This window comes from Rhododendron vialii, chromosome 7a (assembly GCF_030253575.1).
Source record: "Rhododendron vialii isolate Sample 1 chromosome 7a, ASM3025357v1".
Taxonomy (NCBI): domain Eukaryota; kingdom Viridiplantae; phylum Streptophyta; class Magnoliopsida; order Ericales; family Ericaceae; genus Rhododendron; species Rhododendron vialii.
The window spans coordinates 33,467,351-33,480,810 of record NC_080563.1 but is presented as its reverse complement, the minus strand read 5'-3'; the positions used below and the strand labels follow the sequence as shown (position 1 = coordinate 33,480,810).

Genomic DNA, 13,460 nt, shown 5'->3' with positions numbered 1-13,460 from the left:
GACTTGCGTTTTTTGTGAAGCTGCTTCCCCTCGCTGGATGTCATTTGGTTTGCTACAAATATATGCTCTCTTTTTTTGTTCATAAAGCACCTTTTTCCAAAGGGCAGCCATATCAGGGAGGGGTGATTTTGTAATTTTCCCTGCGTGTTTTCAGGGAGCTAATGCAATTTTCAGAGGCATAGAGCATTTTTTAAATGAGGATTAAAAGATACTCCTACAATTTTGCAAGACCAACCTCTAGAAAAACACGAACCCACGTCATATCAAATTTGCCAGTATCATGCGCATCCTTACAGAAACACTTTTGCACATTCCCGCGACACTTTAGAGTTTTTGAATGTCTCTCTCTTTGCCTTCCCTTTATCATTGTCAACCGTGTGGTTACAAAACCCTCGAGCAATGAATTGGTGTTTATCACCATAGGTGAGACTAGTGGGGAGATAAATACTTTCCATGGTAACAGTTATCCCATAGTTGAAGTCTTCCTTCAACAATTCAATCAGAAGAAATAACCCTGGACAGTCTTGTAACATCAGGCAACTATTTCCTAAGGTATATAAAATTCCTGTAGTAATTCATAGAAAATTTTCTCACTTTCTTCCGTATTGTTTTGATATAAATAACCGTTATACTAGGGAAAGGTTCAATATCTCATAAAAAACAAACAATCAAAGCAAATTGTGGCACTTCTTCTAGCATACATGCATGGGCCTAATGCTGCTGTAGGTACCAACGGGGAATTGACGGCCACGCAGGGCCCACTACGGATCCTGCATGGAAAGTCCAAACCGTTCAATAATTTTAAAACAAAAAAAAATGAGTGGGAATTATAAAATACTCAATCAGATGGTGCTCGATTTAATCTTCCCATTCCCATTTTCATCCTATCTTCTCATTTTTGCCAATTTTTCAAAAATGAAAAGATTGGATCAAGCACCTATACATTAGATTGAGTTGATTTTGCACAGTGTCCACTTGGCTTTTGTAAAAAAAAAATTATTGAAAGGCTCGGATTTTTCGAGCACGACATCAAATTTGGACGTTCTAATGTTTTTTACACAGATATTGCACATATGTGGATGCTTGTTCGACAAGTCTTGCAGCATGTCCTCATAGTTTAAGCTTTGATTCACACCAACAAATCAATACCTAGTACAACTCTTTGCTTTTATTTTGGTATTATTTCTTGTTTTTATCAACAAAGTTCATGGTATTGGATCAATGACTTAAGGCTGCTTCATGCATGCAGGGACTGGGCTGGCTGGAATGAGACAGAGGGACTTGATAGAATGGTATGTGAGTCAACAGAATGAGAAAAATAACAACACTTTTCCACAAAGGTGGCAGCAGCTGTCATAGAGGTAAACCCTAAAAGGTTACTCGATATTTTAGATTGAATTTATCGCTTATTTCTTTGCACTTATAAGCCTAAATCATTCGTAACAAAAAATAATAATAATAATACATGGAAAATTGCAGTGTTTGGTGATGTATGGGCATTTGATAGCGGTGGATGATGGTACGCAAGGAGCAGTATAGGCGGACAGTGAACGACAAGATTCTAGCTGTGGCCAAATTATGTGGTAAACTAGTTGAAGGAAAATGCTTCTGCTGATGGAATCCAACACCCATTCCCGGGCCTTCCATCCTCACAGTGATTTCAGTGTTACTCTGGAGCCCAAGTCAAGTACTGGAGTAGTATCATGTGGTTCAATTGGAACATGTCTTAAACAAAGTGATGGCCTCTGGTGTGGAATCCATATTAGCTTTGGTCTGGTGATATGCCAAGAAGACTCTAATGATCTCCCTGGTTGGAAAGGGCAAGGTTGTACGACACAACTGCTAGTATTTGTTATTTCTCCTATACTATCTTTTGATGTAGCACTATGGAAGATATCAGAGGCCATGGTTCCTATAGTTTCTCTCTTTTCTTAGTTAGAGGTCAGTTTCCTTTGGGCTATCAGCCACTTGCAGTTCAAACAAAATGATACATTTTTTAGGACATTTACCAGAAAATTACTTACCGGTCTTGGGGCACCGCCACGTGGTGCCCCAACATCCCTATTTACCACACATGTATGGTTCATTCATACACTTTGTACTTGACCCGCAGAAGTGTGGGGTAGATAAGGGTGTGTCCGGGCACCATGTGGCGGAGCCCCAAGACCACCAAATAATTTTGTCTATTTACCAGCCAGTGCAAGTGCCCTGCTCTTGAGATCTGTTAATTTATACCCAGACAAGAGTTTTGAGTTCAGCACTCTTTTTATTTCCGTATAGTTGTCCTTAGTTTTCCACACTCAATTTCCGTTTCCACCTCCAAACTTTGTTACTCCAGTTCATTTTCTTTTGTTATGTACCAAAAATGGCCCCGCCCTTACCTCACGTTAGAGCAAGTCCTTCCTTAGTTGCTCGTTGCCGGCGGCTCTCTTTTGATGGTATATAGCGTTGTCTGCCACCGCTTGAACCAGCATGTTTAGCTTGTTCCTGATTTTCTTGCATCATGTTATGATACTCCAGTGCCATAACTTAGGTCATCGCCGTCTCATCTTCATCGGATGAAGATGATGATAAAGACGCAAATATTGCTATCATGTTATGATACTCCAGTGCCATAACTTTGGTTCAATACCTCTTTTTATTTCCGTATAGTTGTCCTTAGTTTTCCGCAACTCAATTTCCGTTTCCACCTCCAAACTTTGTTACTCCAGTTCATTTTCTTTTGTTATGTACCAAAAATGGCCCGCCCTTACCTCATGTTAGAGCAAGTCCTTCCTTGGTTGCTCGTCGCCGGCGGCTCTCTTTTGACCGCCACTACTTGAACCAACATGTTTAGCTTGTTTGCATCATGTTATGATACTCCAATGCCTTAATTTGGGTCATCGTCATCTCATCTTCATCAGATGAAGATGAAGACGCAAACATTTCATCTGCGAGAATAATTTTTTTGAACTTATTCATTGTAGAGAATAAGAGAATGCTAATAGTATATTCAAAAGAAACATGTTTTGGAGTTTTTTATTTATAAAAATAAATATGGTAGGTGGAGAATGGTAGAGTGAAGAATGATAGATGGAGGGAGAACGGTAGTTGGTGGAAGTTAGTTAGAAAAAGGATAAAGGGGAATTGTTAAGAAAAAATGGCTATGCAAATGGCAATGCACCTTTGGTTTTACCATTGCCATTTTCATGACCATTTTATGAAAATGGCTTAACCATTAGACTTGCTCTAACATTATGCTACCAAACAGTGCAGGTACTGTTCAGTTTTTCCTTCCGAAGCAATAAAAACAAAAAAAAAAAAGCTATGTTCGGTTTTTTTTCTTTTGAAATCTTCACATTATCTTCGATATGGTTTTTAATTCTTGCATAGTGCTCATGCAAATTACGTGGCTTAGGCTCTGTTCACATGAATGAAAAAGATGATAAAATCGACTTTTTCATAATTTTCTGTCCAAGAAAAATTGCTGGGCTAGTAACTCCAACTTTTCTACTAAAAAAAATGCTTTCTTGCAAATTTATTTTTCTGTTTCAAAAGGGAGGGAAAAAAAAATCCTACCAAAAGAATAATTGGAATTTCACACAAGGAAAATAAATTTTACTCCCCCTCTTCGACTCTTCGATTTTTTGAATCACGATATATACTCTATAGAGATGGGTATTGGTACTAGTGACGGTTGTTGAGGCACTAGTGAGGCTGTGAGGGTGCCCCGTGAATAATTATTCCTCCACAACGCAGAGAGAGAGAGAGAGGGGTTTTGTTAGGGTTTAAGCGACAATAGCAAACTGATCACAGAGAAACCAACAATCGCACGGAGGAAGCAAGCAAAAGTTGAAAGCTTCGACAACTGCCTCTACCAATGGGACATCTTCTGGTATGCATCCCTTCCCAAATGGTGATAATTACGATCCAATTTTCCCTCTACTTCGCTGTTTGTTTCCCTAGATAATTTAATTTCGAACAGCTTTTCCTTTCCTTTCTTGCGAACTCAAATCTTCGGTACCGGAATTGTCTCAGTGCTTCTGTTCCCGTGCAATTTCAACTGCAGGCGAGAGTTTTTTGTGGAATCCTGCGACGGAAATTGCACAGGAATAGAGGTACGGGCATATTACAGTACAGGGGACCTGAGGTGTTCTCCTGCGCTCTTAATCGGATAAAGGTCATAATCGATATAAAATCTCTTGTTCTGTGAATATGTCCACCAATTAGAGCAGATTATATGGAGCCTTGCTCCCTCCTAAGTCCTAAGGTCTCAAGTTCAAAACATTTGAGGTGCTATTAATTCCCCACGGAGCTTTAGTTGGGCCCCTACTAGTGAACGGTGGGATTGGTCCCTCAAGATTAGTCGAGGTGTGCGTAAGTTGGCCCGGACACCCGAATTATAACAAAAATAGACGTGAATTATGCATAGAGATATACTTGGTTGGATTAATTTTCTCATTTTCAGATTCGGGTCTGTAATTGCAGAGAAAGGTTCCAGTCTTCAACAAGCACTCCTTCATTCGTTCAGTGGCTCTGGCTACTGCGGGATCGGGGCTCTTGTGTTCCAGTATTGACACTGATTTAAGTAAGAACTTAATTTTATTTGGAGATGGAACTTAATTTTATTGACACTGATGTAAATTTCTTTCCCTCTGTTTCGAGTTTCTCGGAAAACGTGGGAAATTTGGAGTTTTAATCAAGGGGTTCAACCAAATTTTACACGGGAATTTCTAAAATGAGATTTGATGGCTTGTATTTGAATTTGAAATGGATTTTGCAACTATGAGCGCTTTATCATGCTAGATTCGGATTGTCATTCAATAAGTGAGACTTGGATTTTTTTCTTGTTAATGATGGTAGTTATATGAGAATTCCAGTAATTTACTTGGTATTTATGATGCTTGGAGGGTTCACAAGTCATGAAAACCAGGAAGAGAAGTTTGTTCCCAACTTGCATTTTCTTCACAACTTAAACGGTGCATTATTTGTTTGGCGCAATCATCTGATGACAGTTTACATGAATTTTAGGGACAAGTATATCGCTTGCAATTCCTTCACCGTTGCTTGAATCCTTATTGTGGTCATGGAGAACTTTGCGGGAGATGATTGCCCGTCCTTCATATGTCTCACTGGATCCTATGCAATATGGTCTGTCGTTCTTATTTTGCCTTCTTTCTTTATTGATCATGTTAGCATTGCACCCCATTTCCATACTATGTAATTGTAGAAAAAATTCCGTCATTGTTTTCTAGAATTGGCTCTGTGCCGTCAGAAGACATAAGCAAGGGAGTTTCTGGGGAGGTCGGAGATGGAGCAAATACTAGTCGTGGATGTTTGGGTAGAGACAGCATTGCCAATGCTGCTGCAAGGGTTGGTCCTGCTGTGGTCAATCTATCAGTTCCGCGGGGTATGCTATGTCGAATTTATTATGCTAAGTTTTAAGGCGTTTGCTGAGAAATCAAGATTTTAGATTGGTGTACTTTCTGTTGTCAGATATTTATGGACTGACCATGGGAAAGAGTGTCGGCTCTGGAACTATCATAGATTCAGATGGCACTATCTTGACTTGTGCTCATGTGGTTGTTGATTTCAAAGGTCTACGTTCTCCATCAGAGGGGAAGGTTAGTGCCTTAATGATCAGACCTTAATTGCTTGCTATTATTGTATCATAATGGCTAGATCAATGTCAGATACTTTTCTTTAGAGGTATCACCAAAGCATGAGTTTAAATGTATAGTACCGGAATTAGATGGGGGATGCAAAATCTCATGTGTATGTATGCTTATGTAACGACACATCACTTGACTTTTGACTTTATTTGCTGAATGTTTGGGGAGTATATCTCGAGTTGTCCACAATAGTCAGTTGATTTGTTGCACATATTTTCGTTGCTTTTGAATGTTTGTGAAGTGAGGGATCGCAATGTAAAATGGTATTTATGGTAGTCAATGTGGAGTGGTAGAAGCTTGTTTTTGCGTTATGTATCTTGTTCAAGTAAGTAATGATTACCATACTGTATTTAACCAATCACGTTTCCCCAAGAAACTCAGGTTTTTGCTAGAGCATTATTCTGGAAGTGTTGTACTTGATTCCAGGAACTATCTCTTCATTTTTTACACCCATGAATGAGACTCATTAGGCTAGACTGTCCGCTTTACTTGGAGGTGGATCTTTTGCAATTTGATACACAAGACATATTGTCGTCTTCTTTTCCTCCGGTGTTCTCTTGCCTGTGTTCAAACCTGAGGAATCAGACCCCTCACCTCTGTTTCAACTCACCGTTCCGTACGATGACTTTGATGTAATGCAATTGAGGGTTTTGTTATTATAAATGGAAACCACTCTCCCAGAGCTTTAGAATGGCTCATTATGTTGCAGGTTGATGTGACTTTGCAAGATGGTCGGACATTTGAGGGTACGGTGTTGAATGCTGACTTACATTCTGATATTGCTATTGTGAAAATCAACTCTAAAACTCCACTTCCAATGGCACAACTGGGGTCTTCAAGTAAGCTTCGTCCAGGAGATTGGGTGGTAGCCATGGGCTGTCCTCTTTCCCTTCAAAATACAGTTACAGCTGGTATAGTTAGGTATGCTGGATATATTATTGTGAAAAGATTTTGCTTTTCTTTCTGCTTATTTTTAAAAAATCCATCCTTTTTTAGTCCATTTTGCTGTTTTCGTAGAAACTGACTTTTAGTGTCTCAACCCTTTCTGTATGGATAATAGGTTAATATGCTTTATCGTATTGTGTGATTATGATAGATGACTAAGATTTCATGATAAAATTGATATATTAGTACCTGGTGTTTTTTTTTTTTTATTGCCTTTGCCCCTTCCTTTTGCTTGTAGCTGTGTTGATCGCAACAGTAGTGATTTGGGTCTTGGAGGAATGAGGAGGGAGTATCTTCAAACAGATTGCGCGATTAATGGTGTAAGATAAATTCTTACCCCTTTTTTGTTTTGTTTTTGGTTTTGTCAGCGTAATGGTATGGTTACTTATGTATTACAACTAAGGTACATAATGATATCAGATGTATCTCGCATGTGCTGTGTAGGGCATTCACCAAGTTAAGGACCAAAGGTGTATGTCAAATTTTCTGTTACACCGTGTATACACCTTTTTATTCTCGAAAATAAGTGAAGTATCATACAATTTGAGTACTTGTCGTGTAACTTGACAAGTAGAGAATGCTTGGTTAAGTCACACATACCTGCATCCCTGGTCCATTTATGTGTTACAAAGGAACGCTTATACCCTGGTAGACTACAGTTTGGAAACATATTCCAATAGGTGATACACCTTATTCTGAAACGGTAAATTATCGAACTAAAGTGATTCCTAATGTTCTCTTATTTCGAAAAAAACAAATGTATGGAACAAACAAAATAAGTACGCAGACCACCATACCAATACACTTCAAGGGACCAGAAAACAATACAAAGTAGCCATGAGACATCTCTCCATGAACGTTAGTTGCTTATGGTCTCGTAGTGCTAGAGACTAATCAGCAAAATATAATTTTCGAACATAAGTTAGCTACCTACGCAATACTATACAAAAAGGCACGAATAAATGTATAAATCACTCACATTAAGGAGGTTAAAGTAATGTCACGTGGCACTAAAGATACTCAGATCAAGGGAGGTCCCAAATGGGTGGTGCAGTTAACACGGTGACAAAACCCCCAAAATCTGCATTGATTTTTATGATCTTTTTGTGGTAATTTGGCCTTACAATATTGTAGTTTACTTCAAAAATTACCAAGCTATTCCTTGGATTATGTCATAGTGATTCATTTATTGCGGAATGAGATTAATGGTCACTTTAATTCCCCCAGAAGAATATCGCATTATTTGAGTAATGTAGAGCATAGTACAATCCCACCCATATGTTGTAACACGAACAGATCAAGTTCAAGTTGTTCAGCTGGTTTAGATAATTTACTAATGAATTGGGTGGATAGGAAGGAATGAGTGGAACATGTAACTATGAAAACAAATGCCGGTTGAGGACAAAGAAGTATTTGCGGGTTGTCATGTGTGTGTGACGCTCCGGTTCATGTTTCTCGTACCGGTACGATGTGTTCCAAGTAATAGCCCAATGTAATGTAACTTACATACCAGGGTAAATGTTGGGGTTTTGCCCATGTGTTAATATGCATTGAAAGCTAAATAAAAATGATTTATTGCTTTTTCAAATGTGTTTATGAAGTGTGTCTTTTGGAAAGCATATTGTGCCCATTGTCAAGCATTGGGCAGCTCAAGGTTTGCCAGCTGTGCATGTCCCTAGACCCGAAGAGCATTTGTGGTGCTTGTTGGCTCCAGAGCCTTCTAGGTATTTCAAGAGTGTTTTGCTTGAAGAGGAGTTCTGCCTTGTCATGTATTTAAAAGGGTGCATGTGTGCTACAGTGCACTGCTGTGAGAGAGAAAAAAAGACAGGAATACAAAAATAGGTTGAGAGAAAATAGAGTGAAAATATTGTGAGTGAGAGAGATAAAAATACAAAAGTGCTTGAGAGCTTGGGCTGGGTATTTTTGTCTCATTGTACTCATTCAATATTAGTGGACAATTGTTCTCTCTCCTGTGGAGTAGGCATAGAGGCCGAACCACGTAAATATTGTCTTCTTTGTGTGTGTTTATTTTTGTTATGCTTCCGTTGCTGGTGGGATCGAATTAATACCAACAGTAAAAAGGGGTAGTAAAAGTTCATTTTTTCACTTTGAAATTAGCAGATTGACATATTCATCTAGTTGAACTGAAATCTCATGTGCTTGGCTTTCTTGTTTAGATTTACTGTTTTTGCTACTTATTAAGACAAGGGGAATAACGGATTTACCGTTGTTTGGTATTGTTGATGAGATCGTTGACGTCTTGTTCATTTACTAGTTTGTATTCCTATCTTTTTCAAATTCTTGGGATAGGGTAATTCTGGTGGGCCCCTTGCTAATATTGATGGTGAAGTTGTTGGTATTAATGTTATGAAAGTGGCTGCGGCTGATGGATTGAGCTTTGCTGTACCAATTGATTCAGTTTCCACAATCGTAGAGCACTTCAAGAAAAACGGGTATGTTCTATAGTTTGTGCGCAACTAATTAGTTCGAACATTGGATTACATGGATTATGGACAACTTTAGTTTGGAATCATCAATTTTTTCCTTCTGTCAGTGATATAAAATTCTCTCTCTCTCTCTCTCTCTCTCTCTCTCTCTCTCTCTCTCTCTCTCGCGCGCGCGCGCGCTCACACACCATAGAGAAAATGTTAGTTTATTAATATGAATCTGGTTCTCCATGTACTACCCAAAATGTAAGCATGCATTGTTTATTCCTAAAAGGATATCAGAATATCTTAAATCTATTTGCTTGTGTCCATTGGTTTATAGTTTTGGTGCCATGAGTGTCTGAGTGAGCGCACTGAAAGCATAACAAAAAAAAACAAGGGCATTATATTTGAGATTCTTCCCCTACCCAAGAAGAAAACCAAGAGGAAAAAGGTCCAATTATGTTGCTTCCTTCGCTTGAGAGTTGGTTAAACTTGCCCAGGCTGGAATAGTTGCTTTAGTGGAAATATCAATCTTTAGATGCTCTTCAAAACATCTGTTGCTTTTGAGCTTGAAGTTATAATTTGATTGATGCAGGAGAGTTGTTCGACCATGGCTTGGATTGAAAATGCTTGATCTTAATCATATGATTGTTGCTCAGCTTCGGGAGAAGGATGATACCTTCCCTAATGTCAACAAAGGAATTCTTGTACCAATGGTATGTTCTGTGATTTCTCTGTATAACCTCCCCACCCTTCATCACTTTAACACAGCTCTACATCTTCCCAACACCAACCCCCCACAACACTGCCACCCACGCACCCCCACCCCCCCTCCCCCCTTCTATATCGCCACCTCTGCCCCCATGTTTTTTCTTAATCGCTTTTACCACATGAACCTTCATATATGCTAGTACGACATATTAGTGAGTGCATGTACAGATGTTTGATTCTTAGTCGGTTAATTCTGCGTCAAGTTGCTTTGGACTTTGGAGTTGGTTGAAATTTGACCTCAATTGGTCAATTTAGCCTGGGAGATTGTGTGTTCTCGGGTTCAATACTTAAGTGGTGGTGATTGAATGGCAGGGGGTGAGATGGTGGATGGAGTACGCAAGGCAGCACAAGGTGAAGGTGATGGCAAAGAGATTGGGTGATGGGGGAAGCAGAGGCGGTGGAGGGAAATGGCCATTCTGGCCAACTGAGGCAGTGAAAATTGTGGTGATGGGTTCTGATTTTGTGCAGAGAAAGATAAACGGAGTGATTGAGAGAGAAGGACAGAAGGTGGCAGTGATTGAGGCGGGGCTTTCGATGGTGGTGGTGGTCATGGCTATTAGAGGTGTGATGGAGTGGCTGCTTGTTTGGTTATAGGAGCAGTGCTCGTTAGGTGCAAATATTTAAAGTAGGAAAATCTGGAAAATATTTTCTGTTGAAGGGTAAAATGTAAAATCAAGTTATTCATTACTAGCTTCTGCTGAACAACTTTAACAGGGAGTCCCTGCAATTGTTAGATACCTCATGGGAGATTTGTGCAGTAGTCCGTGGTTTATTTTAGTATCACTTCATGGCATTTTACAAAGTGGAAATGTGTGGAAAGAGCTTATTGTTCAAGAACAGTTCTCTATTTGACTTTGGTGTTTTGTGTTTGTATTTTTTGTAACTTTTTATATGCTGTGATTTTGTTATACGTAGTTGATGGACATGTTTTAATACATCACAGCATACATTCGATATGCACCAAGATAATCTTGTTCATGCTTATAAAATAGGATGGCCTAATATCTCTAATGGTTGACTTTTGTTTTGCCAGGTTACCCCAGGGTCACCAGCTGACCGTGCTGGATTCCATCCTGGTGATGTTGTCGTTGAATTCGATGGTAGGCCTGTCGGGAGCATTAAAGAGGTATCTTAAAACTTTTCCTTCTCTCATTTTTCTATTTCCCTTCAATATCTCCTTTCCCACGCTCCAAAATAAGGAAAAAGAGCATTGGTCTTTCCCCTCCAACTTGAGGTTGCGATAAGCATATCTATCCCCATAGCAACCAAATACAATTGGCTGCCAAATAGGGATGGCAATTTCACCCAAAGCCGACTGGTACCTACAACCAATCTGATATTATGGATGTATTTTTTCTGAACTTTCCCTATTCGTAAGGCAGTTTTGGTGTTAAAATCGGATTACCATGGTGGGTTTTGGTTCTGGTTTAGTACAAGGAACTAAGGAAGTACCCTCACGGAAACTGAACCCAAAACCAATCCAACTAAACTGATGCACATATTCGTATGTAACGTTGTAGTATTTTTATAGTATAAACCAAAGGTGGTGGTGATGTTGGATGAGGCATGATATTGCTGGTAATATTCTTTTTCCCCCCTTGTTGAATATCTTGAATATAGCTGATGTGGATTAAAACATTTTATGAAAGTTAAAACTGTCTTATTTTGCTTCATTATGTTGAACGGTTAACGGTAACAGATCTTATGGTAGGTTGATTTTTTGGGCGATTGGCGTATTCCTTTTCTTCATCTGTTCATTAACGGAATTGATGGAGTTCTGGTGAAAATCGAACCCCGTACAGTTCGATTATGGTACATTGAAAATCATACACATCGGGTCACTAGTTCGAGTTTGGGTGCAAGTAAACACTGAAAAACTCGGACCAAACTGACCGGTTGCTATCCCTACTTCCAAAGGAAAGAAAATGACAATACGAACAGTTGCCACTTGCTAGAGATTTCTGTAGTGGTAACTTAAGTCGGCTACCCTCATTAGTTCATTATATGCATACATCTCTCCCGGGCGGACATAATAAGGGGCCTACGGGTCATGGCCCCCACACACTTTAATAGTGTTATTTCTGTACCCATATTTTATCGCAATATACCATGAAAAATTGTCATAGTTCCCCATAAAAGTTCAGTAAATTTGTTGTAGTGGAGCTTCCTCTTCTTCTTTTTTGGGAAGTGGTAAATTACTCATCCTCCTCTCTAAACATAAGATTCTATTTGAAACCTCACCTTAAAAAAACAAACTCAAATATGAACCAAAATCGTCATGAAAGAAATTTACTACTACCTTTTAGTATAAATAAATATACCATTATAGGCTTATAGCTAATAGGTTCCCCCACTAATGTAAATTTTTGGGTCTGCAGTTGATCTCACGTTTGGGTTGCGATACCAATCACTTTGCACGATTGTGTATATGAGCCTAACAGAGTATTATAGGCTTTATAGCACTCTCACAAAACCTACAACGGTATAACCGTTCAAACAAAGCTTTAGCGTGTATGCATTTCATCTATGGTTTCCGGGTCTAGAAACCCAAGCTTTCCCCCAAGTCTGGTTTTCATATAGGTACCCTGATTATTGTTGACGTTATTACATTTTCTTATTTTTACGTTAAATGATTGGAGTTGGATTCTTGCAGGTAATTGAAATTATGGGGGACAAAGTAGGGAAACCCTTGAAGACCGTTGTTAAAAGAGCAAACGATAGTTCAGCGACTTTGACTGTTATACCTGAGGAGGCAAACCCAGATATGTAGTTCGCATTGATTCTCCTCTGCACATGTATTGTGATATTTTTTGTTACACAGAGCAGAAAATTGTCAAAAAAGGTGCAAGTGTTTATTTCTTGGATCTAGCCTTCACCAGAAGAAAACCAGAACAATGGTGATTGGCAGAATTGGGGTAGAGAGTGATAGATTTCAGTATAAGGTGACCTCATGGAATTCAATTCAAGGATTTCCAAAGACTCAGATGTGCAGCTCAAAAATATATATGTACTTTGCTCCCCTACATTGTAACATAAATTGGTACAGTCGAACCCTTACTACTTTTAGTCATCGGATCACTTTGCTCCTTCTGTTGCTTGTCGGTTCAAATAACTAACAGAAACCTGTCACGCGAGGGGCGGGTGGAACTTCATGTCATTCAAGTGAACAAAGTCGAATTATAGCTTTCATTGAATACTAAAGCTGCATCCATGGCTTTTACCAATCAGACCGCGGCCCTGACAAAAGTTTCCATCAAAACCACCAGTAAGTCACTCTTTACCGTGAAGTTTTCAATGTAATGGGTACGTATGGCTCTTCTCACAATGAGTGGTCACTGCATCACGAGAGGAGGATTTATACCGGTTACATGAAATACCCCTCCTTTTTACCACCCAGAATCACGTCACCTAAAACCTTTTAAACCACCAAGCTACCTCCTCATCAACGTCGAACTCTTTCAAGTCGCCGGCCCAAAGTTCTGTTAGGTTTCTTCAAAAAAAGTTCATTGCAATTTCCTCCTCATGATCAACTAAAAGCTAATAACCATATGATGTTTTCATTCACCTCACTACCACTTTTCTCTTTTCAACTCTCAACTTTTTTAAACTGATAAGATAAAAAACGACGAGTAATTATGCTCGATGGAGATAAAAAATTCATGTA

At 39.1% G+C, this 13,460-nt stretch overlaps 1 protein-coding gene across 4 annotated transcripts; it reads left to right on the top strand.

The window, feature by feature from the left end:
* The first annotated feature begins 3,673 nt into the window (after nucleotides 1-3,673).
* LOC131333093 (putative protease Do-like 14) lies at nucleotides 3,674-12,862 on the top strand. Of its 4 annotated transcripts, XM_058367424.1 has the most exons (12): nucleotides 3,713-3,874; nucleotides 4,049-4,159; nucleotides 4,468-4,567; nucleotides 5,011-5,130; nucleotides 5,210-5,389; nucleotides 5,476-5,603; nucleotides 6,361-6,572; nucleotides 6,835-6,916; nucleotides 8,907-9,049; nucleotides 9,621-9,741; nucleotides 10,830-10,922; nucleotides 12,450-12,862. In XM_058367424.1, exons 1-12 carry the CDS (start codon nucleotides 3,860-3,862, stop codon nucleotides 12,564-12,566), a joined length of 1,422 nt encoding a protein of 473 aa, XP_058223407.1. In that variant the 5' UTR covers nucleotides 3,713-3,859; the 3' UTR covers nucleotides 12,567-12,862. The 4 variants fall into 4 exon arrangements, with proteins under 4 accessions (XP_058223408.1, XP_058223407.1, XP_058223409.1 ...); XM_058367425.1 differs by lacking the exon at nucleotides 4,049-4,159 and having other exon boundaries at nucleotides 3,674-3,874; XM_058367426.1 differs by lacking the exon at nucleotides 4,049-4,159 and having other exon boundaries at nucleotides 3,725-3,874; nucleotides 4,448-4,567.
* Nucleotides 12,863-13,460: the final 598 nt, after the last annotated feature.

Bases quoted from the DNA above. Each gene is read 5' to 3' on its own strand.
- LOC131333093 (XM_058367424.1), top strand. The intron at 5,131-5,209 runs GTCTGTCGTTCT...ATGTAATTGTAG, and splicing joins ACTGGATCCTATGCAATATG to AAAAAATTCCGTCATTGTTT. The intron at 6,917-8,906 runs GTAAGATAAATT...TTCTTGGGATAG, and splicing joins CAGATTGCGCGATTAATGGT to GGTAATTCTGGTGGGCCCCT.